This window comes from Nipponia nippon, unplaced genomic scaffold, assembly GCF_047370975.1.
Source record: "Nipponia nippon isolate SJK-2023a ecotype South Korea unplaced genomic scaffold, ASM4737097v1 scaffold_6, whole genome shotgun sequence".
Classification (NCBI taxonomy): Eukaryota; Metazoa; Chordata; class Aves; order Pelecaniformes; family Threskiornithidae; genus Nipponia; species Nipponia nippon.
Genome location: NW_028262380.1, coordinates 19489597 through 19516914, shown reverse-complemented (window position 1 = coordinate 19516914; position 27318 = coordinate 19489597). Strand labels below are relative to the sequence as shown.

Below are 27318 nucleotides of genomic sequence, written 5' to 3'. Positions count from 1 at the left end.
GGAGGCGGGCACGCCCCGGGGAGCGGCCCGCAGCCCCGCCGCTGCGGGGGGCAGCCCGGCAGCGCAGGGAGCCGGGGCTGAGCCCCGCTGGCCCGGCGGGGAAGGGGCGGCGGTGAGGGTGGCGCCCCTGCCGGCGGGCGCCCCGGAGCCCCGCGCCGCGGCCCGCCCCGCGCCGCCGCGGGTGGCGGGGGAGGCGCCGCCGCCGCCGAGGCGGGGCCCCGCTCCGCTCCGCTCCGCTGCGCCGCGCCCGGCCCCGCTCCGCTTCGCTCCGCCGCGGCCCCGCTCCGGCTCCCGCGGCCCCGGCGCGGCGGTGCTGCCGCGCTCCCCTGGCGCGTCCCGCCTCGCCGCGGCTCCGGGCGCCTCCCGCCTCCCAGCATGAATGTGAGGAGGGTGGAGAGCATCTCGGCGCAGCTGGAGGAGGCCAGCTCCACAGGCGGTAGGACGCGAGCGGCGTGGGGGCGCGGGGTTTTTCTTCTTAGTTATTTTGGGGTCTCGCCCCCCACCTTTAAGCAGCAAGTCTTGCAACTTGGCGTGGGGCGGGGAGGGGTGAGCTGCCAGCTTGTGTGAGGTAAACGCATCTGTGCTGTCTTGGAAAAATGTGTATGTGTCTATGGGGACGGTAAGCAAACGCTTGATGCCTGGGATCTCGGGCTAAGAAACGTTCAAGGCTTTGCGAAGCCCGCCGTAAGATGCGTGCTGTGTCCTAACTGGTACTTTTGCCTTTGCTGAAATGACCTGGGGCGGGGTATGAACCTCCCGGGCGCATCATGTGCATCCTTTCTGGTTACTAACTCCCAGAAGGTAATTTTGATCAGTCCCACTTGTACCTCCTTGCTTTGATCTCCTTTCTGCCTTCCCGATGCCCAAGTAACTACTATTTGATGGAGACCAGCTTCTCCTGGTAAGCCAAAGGCTACCTGGTGCCCTTCTCTTCTCTGTATTGCAATTTGTAGTTTCATATTCACCTATTATACAAAATAACTTGCATTTTAGGGAGGAGGAAAGCATGCTTTGCTGTCCTCTATCACGACTGTGTTGGAGTTTTCTCCCAGCATGTGTAGGAAACAGAGTTACGTAGAATCAAAGGTGCTTGTGTGCAATGTGTGTAACGTGCTGTTGCTGAGAAAGGTGCCCAGTTCAAGGTAAGATGGTTAAGCAGATGAGGGTTGGAGAGTTAATGAAAAACTTTGCAAAATAGCCAATCAAAAATAGGGGAAAGTTGTTTTCTAAGAAAAGATGGAAAACTATTTCATGTTTCCTGCTGTATTGCTAGGTATCTCACAAACTGTGTGATGCCAGTGTAGAATAACAGCCTTGCCATGAAGTTGCTTGAAAGATACAGTGGAGTCGCACCCTTTGCTTGATTTCTGATGCTTCAGAGTAGTGTTTTTGCTTGCTAGAAGAGGCTCACAGCCACGTGTCCTCTGTTGGATTGTACTTTGTTTTTCTCTTTTCTTTATGTCCCAGCTTTCCTCTTGTGTTAGGATTTGTAGCCCTGCAGACAGGATACTAGATCATTTGCTTTGGGGATAGGGAACTTTTGTAACTGAGTATGCAATTAGTTTTAGGCTATCAGCTCAATTGTTAATGCATCTTTGCATTTCTTTAAAGCTTCAGAAAAAAATGCATACGTAGTCATTATGGTTATCCAACAAGGGACTCGGCCACCAAAGTGATGTTGTGATACTTCTCACTGCTTTTCAGATCCCAGCCCCCCAAGTTATAATTAAGACTTTTCCCTCCACATACCACTGTCAACCTTACAGCTCTAGTCTGATAGAGATCTGAAAGTCAGCCCGTTTTTCCATAACACATACATCATCATTGACAAACACCGAGCAGGCTCTTGGCTACACCTGTGCAACCACCATGTGGGACTGTTTGGGCTAAACAAAACTAAGGTCGTAATTTGGACACAGTGGATTTGCACAGCTGCTGTTGAGGAATAATTTGGTTTATGGATCATTACTGTAGGTGTTGAAGCATAAAGAGAGTTTGCAGCTTAACGTTTCATCATACAGGTATAGTTAGCAGTAATGGGAAAGTGTCTATATGAAAACTGGGGAAGTATGATCTGAATCCATGTCATAAAAATAATATGAAACACCAAGATGATATTGTTACAGAAAATGTTTTCAGTTGAACTGTATATTCGGTGTGTGTACCATTTTGGTTCTCTTGATATGCACGCCTCGTAGCTTTTAGAAATTAATGATGGCTTTAATTCATTTTAAGCTTGTAATGGTGAGAGGTATTAAGATATACTTTTGCACTGTTTTAGAATAAAAAGCAAAATCTAACTGAAACATGAGCTACTGTAGGAAAAACATCTCTCAAAATCAGTTCTTATGCTAGAAATGGGAAATGGAAAGATAAAAATGACAAAGCTAAAAGAAGATACCTCCTTTCTTTTGGAGAATGACATACATTAGATCACCACTCAACTTACATCTCATCACTAGCTTGAGTTTTGTTTAAACGAGTGTCTAGCTTTACAGCTCTGGGCTTCCTCCTTATGTGAGAGAGCATGTGCATGTTCATCTTCCCCAAATTTTGGCCCTTTTTCATCTAAACTTCCCTTTCCACCCTTGTCTTGTCTAGCTGTCTCCCTCCAGACTCCCAAGCTTTCAACTCATTTTCAGTACCATCAGCATTTCAGAATGTACCTGTCTGTTGGTTACTTAATGAGGAAGCATTCAGTAGATTTGTTCCCATTATTTCTCTTCAAATACAAACAATGTTTAAAACATTACTTATTTTTAAATGGTAATGCCTACCGTACAGTTGTTACAGGGATTTGATGGTAGTGCATGAGAGTCAGAAAATGAAATGAAGTGCAACTCTTCCTCCATTTCGTTTTTCCAAGTGAAATAAAGCCCAGCTAATACACTAGCAGCTTAAATTATGAAAATTATTAATTACAAAGGAAACATTTTGTACCTTTTAACAAGTAATGACTCACTTCAGCTGCTCTTCCCCTTACATTTACTGTATTGCAACTTGCAGGACATCTTTTACATTCAAGGTACTGTCAGTTGGAGCACCACCAAGAGCTGTTGAAGTAACAAAATACTTCCTCTCCTACATATTGAGCCATTGTAAGGATGAACTCTTTCATCCCTCTGCCCCATGAAACGATCTTTATCAATGTCTTATCATCTGTGAGGAAGTCGTATTTGTGCTAGTAATAGCCAAAACTCCTCTGCTACTGGGTAAAGGCATGAAGGGTCTTGGCAAAACCAGAAGAGCAGAGGGAGATTATCAGAAAAAGTTTGTGTGGGTAAGAATAAGTTTAACCACAAGGCGTCCTGTGAGTTCAGTATCTAGGAGAAACTTAAGCTGTTGGGAATACCAGTATGAATAAGACACTATCACAGCAGCTGTCTGCTTTGCTTTAGGGTATCATAAATTCAGAATGGGGATTGTGCTGACCAATACACCCTTCTTTATTCAAATGATAGAAATCTTTAAAAAAAAAGCCATGGAGTCATTTATGAGAAGTTTTGAAGATTTTCTACGACTAGATAGGGCAGTTGCAAATTCTGCATGTCAGGAAAGAGGCTGTCATTTCTGCATTATGTGCAGAAGACGGACCAAATAGTACTGTTAAAAAGTGTTTATCCAACTTTAAGTTTACTTAGAGTTTGGTATTCTCTGCCATACCTCTGAGAGACCCTTGTGCACTAGTGGTTACTTTTGCTTTTAATGAATGGCTTGCTCTTGTTGCTTGAGGCATTCTTAGAAGACAAAGGAAAGCGTGCTAGAAGGACAGGAAAGTACATACAGGAAAAGTTGAAAATAGGAATTTAGGAAAAGGGATGGTAAGAAAAATGACAAAAGTGAGAAAAAAATGCACTGGAAAACAATTGCAGGAAAAAAGATGAGGTGGGAGGTGGGGAATGAGAAAGCAGCTTCTCACACACCTTGAGATACAACTGGTATTAAACAAAAATGTGTCCTGTTGAGGGATACTGGAATAGGGAGGAATGCATTGGACTAATTCCTTTATAACCCAGATGGGATTCATCTGACATGATGAAAAGCAGGCAGTGACTCTCCAAGAGAATACCATCAATACTCGTATCAGCGTGAAAGCTTTGGTGTGTCTAGGAGCTCCATCCATAGGAACTCCATCCATAAGAGTCAGTGTCAGTTTTTCTGCTAATGATCTGTTGTCCCTAAACACTCTTCAGGTGTTCTTAGATATGAGAGACCTTCTGGCCATTTTATCTTGTGTGCCTGTATCCTAGTGGATTCTCTGTCTCTGCCTGAGCCTTCTGTAACACAGACATGTTCTCAGCATAGGAGCCGCAGTCAGCTAGAAATGCTGCTTCCAAATACCCCCCATTTCTGTGAAAGTTGCAAATACACAAGGGAAGGAATAAATTAAATGGACTCATGATCTAATAATGGAGCTATCTTTATAACGCACATGCAAATAGATGCAAATATTTTAAACGTAAAATATACATCCTGCTCCTGCAGGACGGAGGAAATAACTGAAGTTTTGAGAGAACTGACTGTGATGTAAGCCTCTCTAAAATTTGGTCTCTGCCTCCATCTCCAATTCCTGTATTCAGTGAGCATGTGAAGTAGTAATTATATGCAAAGTTCTAGTATAGAGAGTCATATTTGATCTGAATGCTGAAAATACCTTGGCTTCCCACCAATTTCAATTTTATAGGCTTTGCACAAAATACAGCTTGCTTTTTTGTTTTTCTGTGTTTCAAAGTTACTACCAGTGCTCAGAGAGTTGATACAAATAACTAAACACGTGGACAAGTTTCAGGTATATTGGGCTTAGAGAGCTGACTCTTTCCAGGTGTTTTTAGACTTTATGAAGTCTACAGAGGCAGATACGGTATCTAGCAGTTAATGCATCCATAAGAGAGGTAGCTAGCATGTGTCATGGAAAGCTTTTACAGTGTATCAGATAAGCATTTAGGACTCATGCTTTGGGTTGGAGCTGAATATTTGATCTGTGCAGCGTTCAGCTGTAATCTATCCCATCTCAGCCACTCAGTTTGCCATTGTGATTTATTCGGAATCTTTGGCACTTGAAAAAGAAAGTATCTAAAAATACAACAACGCCTGATTGCTTCGCTGTTTCATAGATATGTGCATTCTTGCCTGGCTGTCCTACTATCTTTCCCCCCACAATTCTGCCTGTCCTCTCTTGCAAGTACCGAAATAGACTGTATTCGAAATCTTGCTGCCAAACGAACGCTGGCCATTTATTGTCTCCTACTAGCAGAGGCCATTACTCCTATTTGAGATGAGAGAGAAAACATTGGCACAAGGTTGTGGACTGGGCCAGGAGCCAAATCGGTTTTTCAGTAGTTGTAGCCAATACAGTCTGAACCAAGCAGGATTCTCTTATTTATTAGCACACACTTTAATTAATAGGCTTGGGCCTATTCTGGGGCATAAGGAGTGCAGATATAAACCCCTTCTTTCTTTGGAGCACAGCATGGCAGCACAGCTGGGGACAGTTAATAGTGAGGTTAATGGGCTAGTGTGGACGTTATGTCTCCATAATGTTTGGCCTGAACTGTAATGTGTGGTTGTGTCAAAAGTAAGTGGACAAAAGGTTGACATCAGTGTTAGTTTTTTGGTAGTAGTCGTCCCTTCAGAATCCTGTTTTCTCTGGCATGGTCTTTGCTTGCTGTTGCTTTGGTGGCTAGGCAGTGTTTAGCCCAGATTTCCCACTGAGTATACCAGGTGGAATGTGGAAGTGAAAATATATGGAATGTGTATTTTTTTGGAGTCTATAGAACTATGGAAAACATGGAATCCCATTATTTTGTGATGTTCTTAATTATTATTTTGTAATTGTATTACAGGGGTCTTGGGATCATATAGATCATGGTTTGTTTTCCTCTTCATTTTCCATTCTCTTACTCTACAGGAGAGATTAGTTTTGTGTTATCGCCTTCATGCATGCGGCAGCAGAGGAGGTTGGGCTCTAGACTTGCTGCTATGAATTTGGAAGGTCTGTAGACAACTATAAACTGTCAGTGGTTTAAAATATTGTGGTTGGGTGGAAAGTATATTGAATCCATTCACCTCTAAGAATAAACCCAAACACAGAATAAAAGCTGTAGATCTGAACACATACTGTGTTTTATTTCTGGCAGCCTAGCAGAGGCTTAATATGGTATTAAAAGGAGCTTTCTGTCAGAGGTCTGAAAATAAATATAGTGTTGCTCTTTTATATTCTTTTTCACCTATAAAACAAATTTCTTTAGAGGTACAGTTTATAGTTGTGATCCCCTGTTGTATGTTTATAATTTTGCTGCAGCGACACAAACAGTGGCATGAATGTCATACATGCTTATGTGTCTACTGGAGAAACGAACCACAGGTGGAAGGCATGATAATAGGGAATTTTTAACTATAAATATTTTGCCCTGTTAAGAGCAACGATTCACCTTTAAATGTTTTAATTTTATTATAGGAGAAAATATCTTTATTTGTAGGCCAGATATTTTCACCAAATAAAGCATAAACCCAGAAGTTTTCCTGAGCACAGTGAAATGTCTAGCACTATACAGCACATTATATCGGTATGCCACAAAATGACGGTGGTGACAGCATAGACATGGTTATACAAAATTAAAGGCTTTGAATGTCCTAAGACATAGACTGCAAGGTGGTTTCTCTATTTCATGCAGTCAGTAAGAAAGGGTTTGCTATTTTAATGATAGGAAAAGAGACCAATTTTACTGATACATTGTCTTGTTCTCACAATTTTCAGTTACCTTTCCAACAGAGAGAATTTTTGTGAATATTACTATAGTCATTAGACTTTAGTATAACAAACCTTTTTCTTATTTTTGGATCAAAGTTTACTTTTGTTAATAACCCAGAAGAAACATTTAGGATTTATTAGAAAGGTAAGCAGTAGCCGTAAAATGTGATGATGGGTCTGATTCTTCACAGTGCAGGTTTTTTTTAATCCTTGCCCAAAGTGTGAACAACCAGAACAGCACTTCATCGCATTAACTCATTTGACTATCATCACTATTCCTATAAACCCTTTGATACCTATGGGAATAATTGCAATGAATAAGGATTTTGGCCCCAATATTTGTGAAAATCAGGAGAACACTGAACCTGGAACTGAAACACAGATCAAGTTTACGTGATTCCATGTAAATGAAGGAAACCGCTGTACTGGAAATACTTAGCAGTAATTAAAAGTTTTATAGGTCTGGTATATCTTGAAACAATGTCAAACGACCAAAACCTTTTATTGAGTCACTCATCTACATGCTTTACAGTAAAATGAAAAGCACATCTAGGCATCCTTTCTCCAGTGTCTTAATATCTGCATGATACAATAACTGGGGAGCTTCCCTAATTTGTGCCGCCTGGCTAGTGTTGCCAAAGGTGCACTCACTGTCTGGGCGTTGCAGTAATGTGCTGTCTCCTGGCTATTTTTCCCTGCCATGTAAGGACTGCAGTGGGAAATGCTGAAGCTAGTCGTGCTGGTACTTTGCTAGTTGAGGACTTCTTGGGTCAAATCCCTAACATGTTTTTTTGGTAAGAAATTCTGCTTTTTGTACACTCTCACAGAAATGTTTCTGGTAATCTGCACCAACTGATTTCCAAATCCTTGAACAGTTTTATTAAATAGAGGAGAAACAATATGATTCAGATGAAATCATTGAGTCACTGCAGACATGGAGTCTGCAATATTGACAAATATCCCTGTTTGTGTATAGAAAGCAATAATATTGATTTTTATTTATTTATTTATTTTGTTGGTTGTGCTCCAGAACAGTCTTTAATTACTTAAGAGTTACTGTATATGTTCTGTTCTTTGCTTGTATTAATGCTATAGTTTTTTGCTTTGGGTTTAATTTAAGGTAACACTTTCTAAACAAAGAAATTACATTGTATTCTACATCCCAAGCATTTATCAATAGAGTGTGGTTTAATCAGTGTTGAAGAACCCATGGAAAAATTTACAAAATTTACATAGTTCTCACTTTTAAAATTAAATATAGTTATTTGACATAGAATTTTTGATGATATTACAGCAAATGTTATAATAAGAACATGTTGAAAGACAACATTGTGCCAAACAAAAGATAAACATAATATGATGAAAAGAAATATCTGAAATGGAGAATGTCCTAAATGCATGCAGTAAGTTGGAATGGAGGAAAGATAGTTTGTTGTTGGTTTTTTTCTTTCTTTTTTTTTTTTTTTTAAATTTTAACGTACTTACTTGATGCAATTTGAAAGGATGATCTTCTGAAAGTCGCACTATGTATAACATTGTCGTGGTTTAACCCCAGCTGGCAACTAAGCCCCACACAGCCGCTCGCTCACTCCCCCCTGGTGGGATGCGGGAGAGAATCGGAAGGGTAAAAGTGAGCAAACTCGTGGGTTGAGATAAAGACAGTTTAATAGGTAAAGCAAAAGCCATGCACACAAGCAAAGAAAAACGTCTGTCAGATACAAGCATTATTGCAACTGAACTTGAAGATGATTGGGAATTTTATAGTATGTAGAGATGTCTGTGTACACGCTAAGTACCATAAATGAACAATCTGCGATCACATTTTCAAAATAACTGAACCAGTACTACTATAATGCTTTTTTGCATGAATGTTACTACTCATAGTTTCAAAGAACACCCTAGAAAGGATTGACTTTTTTTTGAGACAGTTTGTTTTAGAGTGTGCCAAAGTGTGTTGTACCAACCACTCCTGAGTGCTTTGCTGCAGCAGGTGTCCCCTCCCTGTCCAGGTGCTGAGATGGGCCAGGGAAAGCTCCTGCACACGTGCACAGTTAGCACCAGTGCTGGGAGGGAGGGACATGCTGCGTACGTCCATGTGGTTTCCCGGTGCGGGTGAGTGTTGGGAGAATGAAAAGAAGGCTGTGGGATTGCAGTCCCTGCCTGAGCAGTTAAAAGAAAGAGGAAAAAGATGAAGAAATGCCTTCTTGTGTGTGTGGCTTCAGTGGTATCTGAGTAAGCAGACTCTGGGATCTGCTGTTACCTTTAGCTGGAGATAAATGAATCCTGTTTATCTTAAAATAAGTAGGAGAAAAATCTTTAAAGAATACTCTTTTGAGGCAATATAAAAGATGTGTATCAAGCAGTTCCAGCCATAGAATCATGTTTTGCTTCATTGCGTGCTGGTAACAGTGTGATGGGTGTTTCCTCGGATCACCATCAGTTTTGAGTTTTGACAGTGCAGCTGGTTTTAACCAGGTGATACCCAGATGTCCTTAATCATTCTGACTATTGACTTATATTCCACTGCTCAGTAAGTGAATGGTACCCTACATATCCAATGATTCACTCTTTCTATTCTATGTATCCTTTTCCACGTTGATTTATGGACATTTGAGGTTATTTTGTTGTGTTCTGAGATGCAACGTTATAAAACGTATCACATGTTGTAATGCTGTCTCTAGAGAAAGATAAATCTAGACTGTTTCTCTGGAGTATTGTGTGCTGGCAGCATCCACCTGCTGGTAACTGAAACAAGTACACAATAAAGTTAATTGTTGGCTTTAAAAGAGATGCTGTAATTGAATACATACACACATGGACTCTTAGGTTCTGCTCTGATTTCTGCACAGCCAGAGTCTGCAGTCTACCAAATCTAAGATGCCTAAGAAAAAACTATAATAAACCAAAGTAGATATACCTGCAAGTTGTGAGAGTGTGCAGTATGATTAAGATAGAGAATTTCATGCTACTGTTTCAGTAACTAGGTTTACTTTATATACTACATCATATGTTTTGGTGACGAGGTGGGGTTTTCCTGTTTTGCTTTTTGGAATATGCCACATTGTGCAATCATCTTCCCAACCTACTGTGCAGAATTGGGAAAATGAGAGAACTACCTCTGTGGCTAGGACCTATCAACCCACTTCATTGTTTCCTTCAAAGCCATTGCTTTCAGTCTCTCTCTATAGGACTACGTATTTGTTTCCCTACCTGGGAAACAGGGGAAAGAGGTCAAATAGCAGGATGGGTTTGGTAAACAGGTGATAGGTTTTGCCCTTTCTGCCTTCCATTACATGGTGATGAAGATCTCTTTGCAGGAGGAGATTGAAACCTCCAACTCTTTCAAGCCATGCCTGCTCGCTTTTGCCTCTACTTGCTACATGGAAGGCGCATGTGAACCCCTCAGCTAAAGGAGCACTTTCTCACCTTTGTTGCATAATCTTTTACATCAGAGCGATGTTGTTTTGAGGTTATGCACTTCTTTCTAGGTTGGCTGATTGTCAGTCAAAGGAGAGGAGAGTATGTGATGCCTCCAGTGGAACTGGTGGGTCCCTAATGAATGTTTTATAAAAGTGAATTCCAATCGCCTGGAGGAAAAATAGTATGTTGAGGTTAAGGTGAGGAGGGAACAGACATGACTGAGGGTATACAGTGACATAGCTCTTTACATGGCACACCCACTGTCAAGTTTCCCCCTAGTACTTTAAATCTTTATTAAACATATGAGCTAGCAGGACTTAAAATTATACAGATTCATACTTGAATACCTTGATAATTACTTAGCTTGCAGCATTGTACAGCATTTAGAGGTTATTTAGACTCATAAAAATCTCTGCTTCAGTTTCAACTTTTGTTTGCATTCAGCTAATTTTCTGATATTAAAATAGAATAAAGAAATTCTGTATTTCAGTATAGACTTATAAAGATCACTTCTTTCTTCTAGAGTCTTTGAGTCATCCCAGACTTTTTGAGAATCAGTAACTTTTTTCCTTCCTGAAGATATGGGGGCTGTTCAGCTAAAACCCCATGTTGTGTTAAAAAAAAATAACAACTCTACTCATAATTTAACTGTATGTTTTACTTTACCAGGGTTCAGAAATGACTGCCTATGCTTAGAAATGCAAAAGCAAGAATGTTTTGACCCGTTCAGAATGGAATGTAAAGCTATCTGAAAGGTGTCAGTGAATTTCTAACATTTTATTAAGCAGTGTTTTATCAACAGTCACTTTAATCAACAGCATTTTAAATTTCTACTAGACTGACAATTTGTTAGGACATTTTCAATTAAAGAATTCAGAAGAAAGTAGGCTTTTTTTGTGTGTGTGTTTTTCTTTTCAAGAACCCAAAACATTAATGTTTTCATGTATGCTGCATCACAAAGAATACGTACAGAAATGCTGTCAGTTAAGAGACTGATTCTTCACTGAAAATGAACAAGGAAAAGTTGATGGCATTATCAAACTGCTATTTGGTAAGTGGCAACTTACAATGCTGATCGTGTAGATGGTATATTGTCCATTTTGCAGGTGTAGTGTTAGAAGAAATGTGTATTCAATAGTAAACATGCAGTTAATTAGATAAACTGATACCGGTTTCTTGTTGCAGTAACACTAAAATGATGGTTTGTGTTCCAAGAAGAGTGTGTATTGATTAAATGCACCTTGCACTGAAGCAATTAATATAGATCTTCTTCATCCACCAGTGCCTGTTTCATTATGATTAGAAGGCCTGATCTTACAACAGTTGCAATACAGTGTAGTGTTTACAACTGAGAATCATCCTGTAATACTTCAGAAATATATTTGGTCATAAGTGTTTGAACAGTTGACTTTAGTCCTTCAGATTCTGAAACTTCTTACGGAGAAGGGAAGAAATAAAACTTTTCTCTCTTCCTGCATAGTCTGTAATTTCATAAACCAAAAATACAGGCTGTGGCTTTAGCGGATATCCAACTACATTGACAATATTCCTTGTAATGCTAATGTAATCTTGTAATGCTAATGTAATGTGAAATACGACAAACAAAAAGATATATCAAAAGAGAGTCTGTTTCCCTGCTCAGAATACTGGAGCGTATTTCCAATTCAAACCACCAAAACTGCAATTTTTTCTTTTTAAGAGTCAGTTAATTATTTGCTTTCTGGGAAACAAAACTTCTTCAAGGAATGCTGAGATTTTTGTGTAATATCATGATTTTAGAAACTTGTATTTTAAGAAAAAAACCCAACACCACTGACAAAGTTGTGGATTTTCTGGCTGAAGATAAAATTAATAGGCATATACTCAGTCAAATTTCTAGGTTTATATTTGTCTCTGAATGCTAGGCAGACAGTGACTAACCAGGACGATTACATACATGTAATCCATGCAGCCTACTCAGGACAGGTGGCTGATGCAAAATCCAGCTCAAAATTTCTATTACATTGGATTTCATTCGTACTTTTCAGATAAAAGCAATAAAAACCATGGAATCACAGAGAAATAGTTTGGAAAAGAAGTTGAGAAGTCTTAGTGTTCATCCTGATGGCCCAAGGCAGGATCAAATATTTATATGGTTGTTCAGACAGCTTTTTGTCTAATGTACTTAAAATCCACCAGTACTGGGTGCTTCATAACATCACTAGGTAATCTACTCTAGAATTTCTCTTTCCTCGTACAAACTTCTTCCTGGTTCTAAAGTAAATCTTCTTACATTTAAAGCCTGGTACACAAAATGGATGAAATACGTAGCCAAGATTTTACAGTACTGAATAAGACAAAAACATTATTTGGTATATCTTACAGACTTTTGTCTTGTTTATACTTTCAAGTATGAACTGCTGCCCCTTTCGCAGCAGCCTTCCACCTGTCTTCAGCCTGTGATTTAACATGTTCAGCAGCGTCAGACTTCCCAGATACACAGGTATTACCTAAATAGTTTTTCTCCATTCTGTTTCTACAAGATAGATTATTTCTCTGGAACTCCACTTGATGTCTTCTACTTTACAAATGATAACTAGCCTTTTAGTGTTGCTTTTTATCTAACTTCCAAACCTGTTGGAAGCTTACTGACTACAGTGCTTGAAATTGGAAAAATAAAAGTAGGGTACAGATTTCAAATTAGCTCCAGGAGTTTCTGCCTCACACCAAGGAGCGATTCCAGCTTGCCCCTGTTGATGGTAATTCTTCCCATCCTACAAGAGCTCTGTAGGAGTTATGCTTCCACGGAGATGAGATCAGCAGTTCCCAGTTCCTGTTGGGTCTGACGAGCAGTCACTGTAGAGTAAGTTACATCCTTGCAGTGCAGCAAATCTTTTACCTTTGTATGAAGCAGCTCTCAAGAATTTGGGATGGGGTAGGAGTCATTGTCTTACAAGAAATAACCACCGTGAACTTTACCTCATTTCTATGGAAGGCTTGAAGAAATACTTCAGGGATCCCCAAGAGCCTCCGGAACTTTTCTCTTTTATGATTTGAACAGATATTCCAAATAAATAAAATAGTTAAGTACAGCTTCCACTTGCACAGCTTTCCAGCTATTGGATTTGGATCTTCAGAAAGGAAACTTTGTCAGTAGCCTTTTTATGAACTGTATCTTTTCTAAGGATATTTTAGCTCTTGAACATTTGATATGTAGCATGAACATCTTAGTTCTCTCTTCCATAAATAAAAACTGAAGACAGTTACTTTAAACATTTTTTAACATGAAAAGTCAATGTCACAGGCAATAGTGAAGCTTTTGAAGTTTCAAACACTTCTTATTCAGATTATTTTTATCAGTGCTGTACCATCTCACACTTGAAAAGATGTGCCTCCACTTTATATCAATGTCTTTACCAAATGTTGTTATAATGATAAAATAGGGTGTGCTCATTCCTCTCATTTTTCAAGGCTGATGTATCTAGGAGGCTTTAATCAAGAAAGATGTCATATATTTTAACTTTTGTATCAGCTTAAGCCTTTCTAGTTGTAATTTTTGGTGTACATACTCCAAAAGCATTTAACTTTTGTCCAGTTCCTGATTAAAACCACCGTTAGAATGGCACTTGCATACAAATGACCATAGAGGATTTATTATCTATCTTTTTGAAATTAATTTTTATAGTTTGATAGTTTAGGGATATGGTTCTTTAAGCTTGTAGTTCCAGGAGAGTTCTGTGATAGCTTGTCTGTGGATGTTAATAAATTAAACTGTGTGTTTGAATTCAGTTTTGAGATGTGATAAAGCTATTTTAACGAGCCCAGGCAGAGGCTTTTATCAGGCAGTCCTCTAGAGGCACAGAGCTGGCGCTGAGACTTTATACCATTCAATATTCCTTGTGTTGGCCTTGCTGGGAAAATGTTACATTTGATTTTTTTATATATATATATATATAACATCATATTCTTTTCTGTGTACTTTGGCAACCTCACAGTGTTTTGATTGACAGTTACTTTGTTAACATTCATCACAACTAATGTATTTTGTACATTTTGTGTCTTTGCCTTCACAGCATTTATTCTCCCATTGAATTTTGTGTTCTACAAGTATATCAGCCTAGCATTGCCTTTTCCTTCAGAACAACTTTGTCGGACACTTGACCTTAGCTGGAAATAAAGTGTACAATGAATTCTGTCTGTTGTCCCTGTTCCTATATAACTTTTTATTAGTGTAATCATTAGTCTTTTGTTAAGCTATTAAGCCAGTAATCATGTACCTTTGATAGTATTGTGAGGAGGAGAACGACATTGTTCTTGGATGATAGGTTCACAATGCTTTTTAATTGGAATTTTCACCATCTTAAAATAAAATTACTGGACAGTTTCTGAAGTCTTGAAGAATAATTTGTAAGTGACAGAGAAATGAAATTGAGAACTCTTAGTAGGAAGATCATAACTTTCTCAGGCATTTGGGCTATGCCTAAATTTGGGAAATAGTAGCTCAGACTTGCAGTGTGAAATGGGATTATTGAGTAAAAATGAATAAGAATTTTTACAAGGTTTTACTTCAGATTATCTCTAGTCTAGTTTGATTGACTAAATGCCTGCTAATAGTTGGAGTGCATTAAGTGAGCTTCTGGAGCACGTCTTCCCACTTAGTTTCATCTAAAAGAATCCAATTTGTGCATGCTGTGATGTGAACCAAGACATGGTAACTGGGGACCATTAGGTGCCTTCTTCTGAAAGCACATTCCTGATCTGAATGGAAATGCAAATATGTCCATATATCAGACAGAACGGTGGGAGCTTTCCCATTCTCCAGGGACCCAGAAATTGGGTGAGTTTGTTGAATTACAGTTTGATCTCTTTTGCAGAATTCAAATCTGATCCTTCCTAGCTCAGGGAACTTATGTAGGCATGCTTAGGGACCATCCTAATATTTTAGGGATGTTTGTTAAAGATTAGGCCTATGTATTTTAGGATTTACTATATTAATATTACCAAAATTGTGTCTTGTTAGAGCCAAGTTCTCTGACAGAGATTTTCCTAACATCTAATCACCATCACCAAGCATCAGCATCATTGAGCAAAGCTGTTCCTCACTATTTGATAGCTGCTATCACTTGCCTGATTGACAATTTGCAATTAATTCTCATTGTGCATATTCAGGCTGCTTGTTTCGTTGTGACTGTGGAATGGCACATGTGCAGAACATAGTACAGAACTCCCATCAGCTAAATGCCTTCTTGAATAGGAAAATGTATAGCTGTGTCAAAAATAAACATAACAGGTTTTAAAAGTAGAATACACGTGTGCTAGAATTTCAGTGCTGGACTTAGTATAATACACCATCTTAGACTGGCTGTATCTCAGACTGTGTTCTGCACCATGGTGCAGACACACCTTGGTAACTTTTTGTAATTTCTGTGCTTCAGGATGCAATTCCTTGTCCAGAGAGAATATACAAAGTCAGTAAAAACCCAGAGAGAAAATTAAGTCAATAGCACTGCAAAGAATATAAATCTATGTGAAGGCTGGCTAATTTTAAAAATTACATTAGTTTGTCATGCCACTAGAATTGGAACTTTTAAAATACTGTGCCAAAGCATAGCTCACTGAATATTTCAAGAATGCTTGTAAGTACACTTAGAGTTTGATCATAGCAAGTGGGGAGGGTTTTCCTTGCACACCATGACAATGAAGTCTAATATTACCCCTGCTTGCTATACAAAATGACCACAAAGCCAAATTAACTTAATTTTGTCTTTGTCATATTTGCAAGCTCAAAAACTACACCTTGCAATGTCTTTCTATGTTAAGGAATCAAATTTATGTTCGGAGTGATTATACTTCTTTTAGGCATTGCTAAATTGCTTCTAAATCCAATTATTTCAGAGATGACGCAGCTACCAGATTTATTCTTAGCTCATGTAAGTGCCATGTCAGCCTCCTATGAAAAATGTTTTAAAATCTTGAATACATGAAGACTTCATTCCTTGTCTCCCACATTCAGTTAACTTAAGAAAAAACACACAGGTTTGTTTTTCCCAGAACTGTATAAGCAGAAAGATCTTCCATGATGGAAGCTAGAAATGGAAATTATTCATGGTAATTTCTTGAAGCTTGAAAGTGACTGAAAGTTTCTACTCGGCACTGGTGAGGCCACACCTGAAGGGAGTACTGTGTCCAGTTGTGGGCTCCCCAGTACAAAGGAGACGTGGACATACTGGAGAGAGTCCAGTGAAGGGCCACAAAGATGATGAATGGACTGGAGCATCTCTCCTATGAGGAGAGGCTGAGAGAGTTGGGACTGTTTGGCCTGGAGATGAGAAGGCTCAGGGGTGATCTCATCCATGTAGATCAATACCTGAAGGGAGAGTGCTTAGAGGACGGAGCCAGGCTCTTTTCAGTGGTGCCCAGTGACAGGACCAGAGGCAACGGGCACAGACTGAAACACAGGAGGTTCCTTCTCACCATCAGAAAACACTTTTTCACTGTGAGGGTGACCGAGCACTGGCACAGGTTGCCCAGGCAGGTTGTGCAATCTCTCTCCTTGGAGATACTCGAAAGCCACCTTGACATGGTCCTGGGCAACCTGCTCTAGTTGGCCCTGCTTGAACAAGGAGGGTTGGACCAGATGACCTCTGGAGGTCCCTCCCACCTCGACCATTCTGTGATGCTGTGACTGAAATGGACAACATTTTTTTTAAAGTGGCATTATAGTACATTAATTGTAATTAAATTTCTAGGGATACTTGTGGTTTTCTGGCCCCCAAAATATTGCATTTTTCATCTTTGTTTACATTTCTATGGATAGTTTTGTATTTAAAAGTTATTCCAGGGATGATCCTCACTGAGGAGAAGAGAAAACTGGATCAATATTTTTAAGGAAATGGCAGGGAAGAGTGTAATTACATATTGAATTGCAAGAGTGGTTCTGCAGTGTAAGATGCACTATGTAACTAATAGTTCATGGATTGGAAAGGAATGGTTTTAGGTGTTCAGTGTTAAGTAATTCAGTTCTCAATTAGAGCAATGCATAGACACACCAAAAAGAACAGTTTTCTTTAATATGTACTCAAAGATGCAGGCGCTTAAGCATTACATATTATTGCCATGATTTAGCTGAAACTAATTTTGAGCATAGACTCTTGTGTCAGTGTAATTTCCTTATCTGTTAGGACTCTTGTCAGTTTTGTACGTGGAACCCTTGTAGAATGGAATCTGTCCTTTTTGCCATTTCTCTAGAGCTCTTGATCTGTCTGTTCAGCCTTGTTGGTCTCCTGCTTTTGTGAAGAGCCTTCAGTGGCCTAGGTGAGCATCAATAGCTGGAGATTTGAGGCACAGTGGGGAAATGTGGGATCTGTATGCATATGCATGTATAGCATGCAAGAAAATTAAATTATTTTTGTTTCCTGTTTCATTGCATCTGTGTGTATGGTACTTACTTGATTGTGTTGTATGTCTATAGTATCTCTAAATGAACTGAGTAGGTCAGGTCGGATAAAATAAACATATCTGTTCATACCGGGTTTTACAGAAGTTTTGAAAACCTAAGTCTGGAAAGCATACTAAGCTGTCGTCTTTTCCCAGGGAAAATGTAAACCAGATTAGGGGTTCTGGAGTTCTCTCACATTTTTCACTTCAAGTGATTTTGAAAGTTTCTTAATGTGTTACAGCCCACAGCAATAGCATCTAGATATTACATAATGACCCACTTAGGAAATGCAGTCAGAATGGATGCTATAAGATTGTGTATTAACTTGCATAGAGAAGATGACTCCAGTCAAGTCAAGGAATTTTGCAGTTACTAGTTGAACACAGGGAGCTGGACAGCTGAGCTCAGGTCAATATTAGCCTTTTTTTTTTTTTAAAGAAAAGTATTTGGTAATTGTATCATAAGCCAGAACTACTACTTTAGATTTATAGTACATTTTTTCTCTTAATCTTTATTTGAAAATACAGGAAATTTTCACCTAACCTGAAGTTCTGTCTCTCTTAGGGCCTTATTTAATGCTAGGTGGGGATGCTGATATCACGATTATGGTTTTGTTCCTTTTTTTTATGTTGATGAAAAAGGGAACCTTTAGTTCTTAAATTTTCTTACTAAAAACTATTGTGTTAATAAAAAATGCATTAAAAATGTTTGAGGCGAGAGCATGAGCTGAAACTCGTGTGTTGTACTTTTCAGAACTCTCTTCTTGTAAACAAAAAGGGTATTGCATAGAGACTTGCTCATTCTTAAAACATAGTATCAACTTAACCTTGTTTGCGAGCATTTGTTACATGGCTAAAAATTAGGGAAAAAAGCCTCAACACACAAAAAACCCAACCTCTTAAATCTTTCCAAAGAGTTTAAATTTCAAATTTTGATTATCAGGTTATATTTTGTGTTGAAAGCACACATAAGAAAATTATCCATTAGACTTTAAAAACTCATGGGAGTTTAAAAAGTTTAGTACTCTGAGATGGTCCTGATGGGCATATTAGCTCTCTAACAGTTTAGAAGGCAAGACAGACTTTAATAAATGTCTTCAGACCTGCATGCCCTATACTAAATAATTTAGTGGGACATTTGGTCAAAGTATCTTTCCATGCTGAAAAAATGTTCTGTTAGAACTTGTCAATACTATATCAGTTATTTTAGTAGAGAGGAGATATACATTCAGTCACTTCAATTAGCAGTTTGTTTATTTAAAAAAAAATAATATTTTTCAAAGTGTAAATAAGAACAAGATCCTTAATTTTCAAAAATGAAAATTAGGATTTCTATATAATAAAACATGGCTACAGCTGTGCCTTAAATAAACCATCAAATATTATAAGAATTAAAACCACAAAAAGGAGATTCAGGAAATACTGCAACTACTATGCTAAGCTTTTTAGTACATGCCACCTACTTATACTAGATCTGCTAATTGGATAGTGCGTTTTTTGGCTAAAAAAGGTAAACTAAATTGACGACCATAAGTATCCATTCATTTTTTGTAGATATGAACTGTGCTCAGAATGCTTCAACCTTTTCACTGATTTCTTATTTTGATCATGAGAACTGTATAACTATATTATGAATGTTCATACCCTTCCACACTAGTAAAGGAAATTGGCATTTACTGGCCAAATCTCTCATGGACAACAGACTATCAGAAAAATAGCTTCTCCCCACACTGACAAGCCCCAGCTTGTTGGAACATGCTCTATTTGCAACAGAGACCTCTGTGGTGCTGCTTGGTGACGTCCCAGGCAGTATATGGCCAGCGATGGAGGAAGTGCTGTTAGGATTTTGCAGGGAGTAATACAATTGCCTGGGACAGGTATCATATTCAAACTCATGAAGTCATAACTGCACAGAACAGTGTACATGGAATTACAGAGACCCAAGCTGAGTATAATTATTTGTTTCTGGAAAACCCTGCTGACTGACACATCTCAAAGTGGAGATGTGGACCTTTGGAACTCCTTTGCTATTAACACCTTTATTTGAAGATGCAGAGTCATCCACAGAAGAGATAAGTCATAAAATCTGACTGAATTTATTCAGGAATTAAAGGTATTTTTGATCAGGAGAGAGCCTGCACCCTTGCTCGGCTTCTTCAAGCTCCAAGACACAATCATCACTACTGAAGACTGAAATCCTTTCTCTAGCTGCAAGAAAAAGAATATTCAGGAAAGTCTGGTTATATTAGTTTGCTACCTTTTACCAAATTAATGTAGGGCCCGTTCAAGACCATGGTTTCCGCATTCATTAAATAAGATGACTGTTAATACTAGCTTGCGGCAATCTGGGGATACATGAAACTTTAATTAAAGCTAGTGCTAAGTGTTGTATGTGGGCATCACCTTTAGGAACTAAAACCACTTAAATGCAGTTATAAAGCTCTGGAAGTAGTGAACTGACAGTGACTTCGAGCAGAGAACTATTGAAGTAATTTATTCTTTTTATATTGTTTCTTCTGTCTTGCAACCAAGTTTAGCTTTTCAGGTTGGGACATAATTTGTACTGAAAGTTGGTAGTGTACTTTTTTTTTCTAAATGTCTTATTTATTAAAATTGAAGATTTTTGCTAATGAGCCAGTGATTACTTTAATGTGGATGATAACAGGCTTGGATACTATCCTGTGATTAATTTGCAGTTCAGCTAGGAAAGGATTCTGATAACTAGTAATAGTGGAAGCACTTATATTTTAAATTGTTTTTACTGAAGAGCCACTTCTTGTGGTTTTATGTGATTATTTTATAATAGCTCTTCTACCCTTTGAGTGCTATAAACACTTGCTTAAAGCACATTTGATATTTTACACTTTTGAAACAAGGGATAATTTTCGTGTCTTTTCTTTCCCTTTCTGTACACTTAAATATGTCTGATATGAAGACACATTGCATGAGGCCCTACTAGGTCTGTATTTGAAAGGGAAAATAGAAAAAAAATAATTGAATGGTGGGGAAGAAAAAAAGGCAGAGAGTGTGTCTGCTTTCTGTCTTCGGACCTGCTTTTTGATCATAAGTGCTTTCTTACATGGTTACAATGACCAGATATCTATGTGACTTAGTCTTTAAAATGTTGATCCAGAAGTTTATTTGTGCTGTTCATGTAACTCCCTTTAACAAGAAAGGAGAAACCAAGCAGAAAGAGGATAGGTCAGATGCTGCATAGTCTATGTGTAATGGGGTATTTAAACCAGGTTGCCAGTTACCTGCCTGCCTGGTTCATCCTTCTGCTCAATTAGTGTAAGATCTTTCTTTCTATCGACTAGCAAAGTTTAGGGCACCATATAAGTAATAAACACTGCTGCGCAGCATGTTATATGGACTAACCCAGATGCATTGCTGTTCTATTCAAATTATAATTCAGCCTTCAATAAAATCAATCAAATATTGATGGCAGGTCCTCCCCTTACAAATTCTCTATTCATAGAGCTCTTACGGATTCCTATAAGAGTTCTGCACCCTTGAGGACTTGCAAACTTAGACTTACTAAAGCTGGATCCAGTTCAGCAACCTCTAATGGGATAACTTAGGTAAGGTTGACGCACTTTCAGTGGCATTATGGCACTTAACTTCCCTTGATGATAGATTCCATTTTTAGAGACATTTTTCCTCCCAATCTTAATGTCAGTAGTTTACTTAAAGAGCAAAAAGAAAAGAAAAAAAAATCTATAGGCATTGGCAGGGAGAGTAGTATTCTGAATCCTTTGCTTCTCTTTGTCGAAATCTTCACATATAATGACTCTTTTTTGCTGACATCAAATTTCAAGGGTTCTGCAGAGAGTAGCAGTTGTTCTAAAATAAAATTGTACTGTTGAAAGTGCACTACAGGGTCCTAAATTCTCCTGTGAGTTTTCCCTGTATAAAAAGAAGATTGAGACTAAATTCTGAGATGATTAACTATTTTGTAAGATGAATTTCAAATAAAGTAAACATCATCCTGGCCAGAGAAACGGAAGAGTTTGTATATTTTGTTGTATGATTGAGACATTCAGCACTACCTCATACAAGTATATAGGGTTTGGGCAAATGTGGCAAACGGAGAAATGTCTGTTCTTTGCCATGAATATTAAAGGATTTCAGGCTGGGTAAAGACTTAATATAAGGAAGAAATCAATTACCTTTTTTTTACTGGTCAAATCACAGCTTTATGACAAGTTCACTTAACTCTAGTCCCATCTGGTTATTTTTAATGGAATGAAAAAATCTTTCACTTTCTCATTTTGCCTCTTAGGAAACTCCTGTGGCCATTTGAAAACCATTCATTCACAACACGTTGTTTTATCTGTATTGGGGTCGGTATTATCTTTTTAGTCATGGCAAGTTCAGCCTTCTGTGTAAAGGAACTGGGGTTTGCTTTCACTTTTTTTGGAGATAGAAAATTGCTATTAATGTCAACCTCTGTTTCTACAACTACTGTCATTGCTTGGCCTGATTCTTTTGAAGACTCAGGAGAAGAATATTAAATATGTACTTTACAGCAAGAAAGGAAATTTCACGCTGAAATTTCACAAAAATAAAGAAACACCATAATTGACATCACTTTGTGATTAAACTGCAACACGCTTGTTTGGCTCAAATACTAAAATAATCTGATGCTTTCCCTCTGCTTTGGATGCTTTTTGGACACAACAAAGAAAAAACATTCTGTGCAGTTCATACAGTTCACTGGGAAACACCACAGCTTAAGAGAACTGTAAATGTGTTAACCGAGCCGTGACAATGTAGAGTTTTTTGAAGTGATGCTAAATATACTAATAAGAAATCCACTGTTCACAGCAGAATTCATCTGAACCTTTTTTTCAGTCAAGCAGACACTTCAAAATTTACACGAAATTTAGGGCTGAAAGCCTGTGGGGAGAAGCTAAAACCTGCAGCCCAGGGGACTGAAAGCTTTAGCGGGTGTTCAGTCATACCTGCAGCCTTTTAATTCCAGCTGCTGTGAGCCCTTCAAGGGCCCTGGTGATTTGCATGGCAATGACCTTCCCTGTGATCGTGCTGCTCCATGCTGTCACCTGCTTCTTGCAGTCCTCTCCTGCTCCCAAGCCTCATGCCACAGCTGGGGAGGGGACTGTTGCAAAGCACCTGTACCACAGCTCTGATCCTCCTCAGATGACCAAGAAACTTTTACAGTGCTCAGTTTCATATCACTGAGAGCACTGGTGACGATCCTAATCTTCCATTTTTTAAAAAAGGTGACTACACTGTTATCACTAGTGCCTGCCTGTTCTGGCTTCCATCAGATGGATGCCTCAAGGAAACAAAAATGCTGAATTTAGGAGAAGTGTCTTCTACAACGTTTTTCTAGCCAAGTGATAGCTGGGTAGTACCGGATGTCTTGCAAAGACTGAAATAACCCCTTTGTTGGATTTTTTAAGTAATTCTTTGTATTTGGCTTTGGCAAGGATCTGGGCACTTCTGGGACATGTCCATTGTTTAGATAGGTGTGATAACTCTGATGCTGTCTTTTGAAGAGCACCAGCATTTACTGACTTATCTTCCTTTCAGTAGATGAAAATGCCTTCCTGAACACCTTATCAGAAATCTATTAATGGAGATTTTAGTGGATTTTGGGGCCTTGAAAATTTATTTAATACTTTTGCATATTTTTATCCTGGTTATTATTTAAAATATCAGGTGAGTTTATGAATTAAGTTCAGGATTGGTTAAAAATGGTAATAACTAATTTTCACATATAAAAAAATCTGGTATTGCATATTTTGTGGCAGTTAAATTTAGCAGAACTGATGACATCAGAAGATGCAATGGTGCATTTGTGCATTTGTTTTCAACTATATATTTTTTTTTTGTTAACCCAGAAGTTAAATAGACCTGCAAAAATTTTGGTAATTTTACAATCAAAATATTAAAAGACTTCAAAGACTTTCTAATAATCCAAGGAATTAACAAACTAATAAATGAAAACATAGTTACCGCACAAATGTTACTCTTTCTTCATTCTAAGAAGTGTTGATCAAAAATGGGCAGCAAATTAGATTTGAAGCCCTAGAATGGAGCAAATACTTGTATTCAGAGCTGTATCTAGTTTATTTTTATAGATAGTTAACATACTGTAATAAAAATAGGCATAGCAAATATGCAAATATCAGATATTTTTCCAATATTATTGGAATATTTTCCTATCATTATTGGAAAAACATTGTTGAACACATAGATATTTGAATCCATACCTGGGATAAAGAAATGTGTTTTTATTTCCTGTGCAAGTAAAATGAAAACTCTGTGGAATTTACTGCCACAAAAATGTTCGTTTCATTCTGCAATGTATGTAGAATAAAATATCCCTATTCTTTTAGATGCAAATATGGAAAAAAGGTAAAAATATGGTCTAGGTGAAGAAGTACAAAAGCTACTTATTTTCCTAGGGAAGACAGAAGAAATGTCTAGTGTTATGCCATGCAAACAAAAGGAAAAAAATCTTTTAAACTCTGAAAGGAAAGAAATTTAGTTTGCAGAGCTCCCTTAGAGCCAAAGATCTGATTCTCAAAACTATTTAAAGACAGTGGGAGAACTGCTGCAGGTGGCTTCTGAGAAACCAGAAAAGCCACTTCAGATCACAAATGAAGAGACTTCTGTGTCTCAGTTTGCTGCTTGGTTCTCAGATTTCCTGTTACCATCTGGCCATATCAATGTACTGGATTGTTTTAAAGCCATAGATTCCTATATATCTTCTACCTTCTTATTTTGAGGCTCACTGCTGTGGTAATTTGAGTGCAAATTAAGTGAGAGAATTCAATAGCTGTCCAGTGCACAGTATATGAATAGCTTTTAATAATGTGCACTGCTGGAGCTTATACAAATGATTTTTCTTTGAACTTTACTTTCTTCTTTTTATAAGTATTCTAATGCTCTGCAGCGTTAAACCCACCTCTCTCCCTTTATCAGTTACTTAAAAGGAGAGATTTTTTATGTGCCAACATCAGGCAGCTGGCACAAAGTTAACCAAGTGCTAATTAGGGTTCAGAAATTTTCTGTGCTCAGAACTGATTATACACAAAGCCAAAAAGTGTCCTCCTGCTTGGTTCCCATCTTTGCAGGTTTTCTAAGTAACTTAAGACTGCATTTCCTCAAGCATTCAAGTACATAAAATCAATCTATTTTCAAATTAACCCATTTTATTAACACGTGTTGAAGAGTCACGAAGAGAATGTTCACTTTCCATTTCATTTTACCTAGGGTCACAATTAAAAAAGTGCTTCTGTTAGACTGTCTTCTGTGGGGTTATATACTGTTAAGTATTTGCTAAATCCTGGAATCAAGGGGGCTTTCTACATACAGATATTTTATTGAATCAAAGCTGTTATAACCTCTGAACAGTGAAGGTGTGGAAGGATTTCCCATGAAGCCTCAGAGGAGAGGAAGAGCTGTGAGATCCAGAGGATGGAGAAGATTCATTTGGGTCTGACTCTGAGATGGTCTTACACTTACCAGAAGAGGATTAATTGTTCTTTACATACTATTGTAAAATATTCAAAATATACATCTCAAAAGTTGTTGACATCATCAAGATTTAATCACTCACTAAAGTAGTGATTGAGTTAAATAAACATTAAGAATCAGAAGTCTTAACAGTAGTATAACACTTGAATTCAATACTCTCCAAAAGCATTTGTACTAAAAGTTATGTATTTCTGATATAATCATTACTAATCTTGCACACTGTCAGAATTGATAACATGAGAAAAGACTGATATCTTTTTCCATTAATTGAAGTAATAATTCTTTAATATTTTGCTCTTAGTCCAAAATGTGATTAAATAGTTTCCTTAAGGTATTTTGATTTGTTTAATACTTTCTACTTTAAAATTCTTTGTGACCTTATGAGTGCAATAGAATAAACCATTATTTTTTTCTCATGCGTTAACTTTGTATTTGACCAGATTATGAAACAAACTCTGTATTCAGAGAGATACTTTCAGAATATTAGTTTAATATGCTTTCCATATTGTATCTGAGGAAGACTTCAACTTCAGTGCTAGTCAGCATATATTTTTAAATGGCTCAGATGTTAAAACCACCTTGTAATATAATGAGCTCAGTCCCATATAATCATTTCAGTGTAATTACTTTAATCTAAAACTTTGCCATTACTTTTTCTATTTTCAAATTCCAGTAATCAACTGTATCTGCTGCTGCAAGTGATGAACTCTAATGCCTATCTGCAGATGTTTCCTTTCTACTTATAACTTTCTTAAGTCCTGATTGCATTGGGATGAAACTTTACAGGTCTTTATGAAGGGGAGAAGCATTCAACCTTCCTCATGAAGCATGGAGGAGAGACTTTTTCTTATTAGTAAAAAGAAAACTTTGCAATGCGATTAAGACAGAAAGTTGAGACTTGTCAAGAAAAAATGTCCCTATGGTTAAGAATACTTGAGTTTCACAGTGAAAACAGGTTTAGGTTGGGTTGAACTACACTTTTTAGATGTGCAGAAAAGGTTTGATTCTGCACGGTCTCGTTGATGTCAGTGTAGGCTCTCAGCTGCTTTAAGCACATATGAGACCCAGCTGTTTAGCAGAGAACCAACTAGTGTTCTGCTTAAAACTCTCCCAACTATAAGCCCCGCAACTTTGAGGAACGAACCAAGAGTTTTTATTCGTAATAGGCTGGAAGGATCAATTATTTACCCCCAGACTACTCTTGTAGACTCCCCTCCAACCATATAGGCAGCCTAGAACTGAAACTGTTCGTTTGCCTAACTTTGAATGTTCAAGTACACCAGGAAACAAATCATCTTTGCAAGCAAGGCAAAAATATGACAGCAATAAGAGTTATTTAGGAGACGGGAATATATATGTTGATTTCCTTCCACATCAGTGACTAAGAGTTGCTTACCTTTTCCCTGTAAGGTTGCATGGTTCTTAATGCATTCACTGTTAGAAGAGAAAAGCCCAAACAAACCAGTGAATAATATTCTGATGGCAATTATTTTTCTATTTTTGAGCTGCCTAGGCAGGAGGTACTTTTATTCATGGATAATTATTCTCTGCAAATTGTGCAAAAGTTTTGATAAATATTACTTGCAACCAATTAGTGTACCAGCATTTCTCTTCATTCAGTCTCTCACTCAAGTGCCCTAGTCTGTTGCATGAGCTAGCCTCAAAATTCATTTTTAGTTTTTATAAGAAGTGTCAGAGTGACAAAGCTATGGCTTTGGAGTTGACATTTTTTTTCCACAAGGCCTCTTTTGGCTGTGATAAAATCAGAAGGTAGAAGATTATTACTTTTTCCTCATATTTTGGGGGTTTTATTATTAGGTTGCTTTCTCTCACATTTTTTATTTCTAGTATAAATTTGCTCATCATTTGTAGTGTATGTGCAGAAACTGCATTTATTATATTCTTTTCAGAGGGTCTTGATTCCTTTTGCAATAGTAATGATTTGTCTTTCTGTGTATTGAGTGGTGTGGATAATTAACTTGCAGTAAATAGGATCAAATTTTGAGGACTTGTTTATAAGAATCAATAGGCGCCTAGGTGATTGTGTAACCTCTCTATTTTTGCAGCCTCATTTGCCCTGCTTCTTCCATCATTACTTTTTTCAGATGAGGATATCATTTTGCAGTTATCCCAGAAGTAGGACTTCAGAGTGTACTGTGCATTTCCCAAGACTCAGAGAAACAATATTATTCTTAAAAAAAAAAAAAAGCCAGCTAAGTCTC

The 27318-nt window shown here is 38.0% G+C and overlaps 1 protein-coding gene across 2 annotated transcripts in view; it reads left to right on the top strand.

Moving 5' to 3' along the window:
• The first annotated feature begins 290 nt into the window (after window positions 1–290).
• Window positions 291–27318, top strand: part of KCNIP4 (potassium voltage-gated channel interacting protein 4) — a 466803-nt gene continuing 439775 nt past the window's right edge. The window contains exon 1 of one of the 2 annotated variants that reach the window (XM_087737010.1): window positions 291–436. In XM_087737010.1, coding sequence (XP_087593136.1) covers window positions 376–436 — 61 coding nt within the window. In that variant the 5' untranslated portion in view covers window positions 291–375. The remainder of the gene's footprint in view (window positions 437–27318) is intronic. The other variant, XM_087737004.1, reaches the window with a different exon arrangement.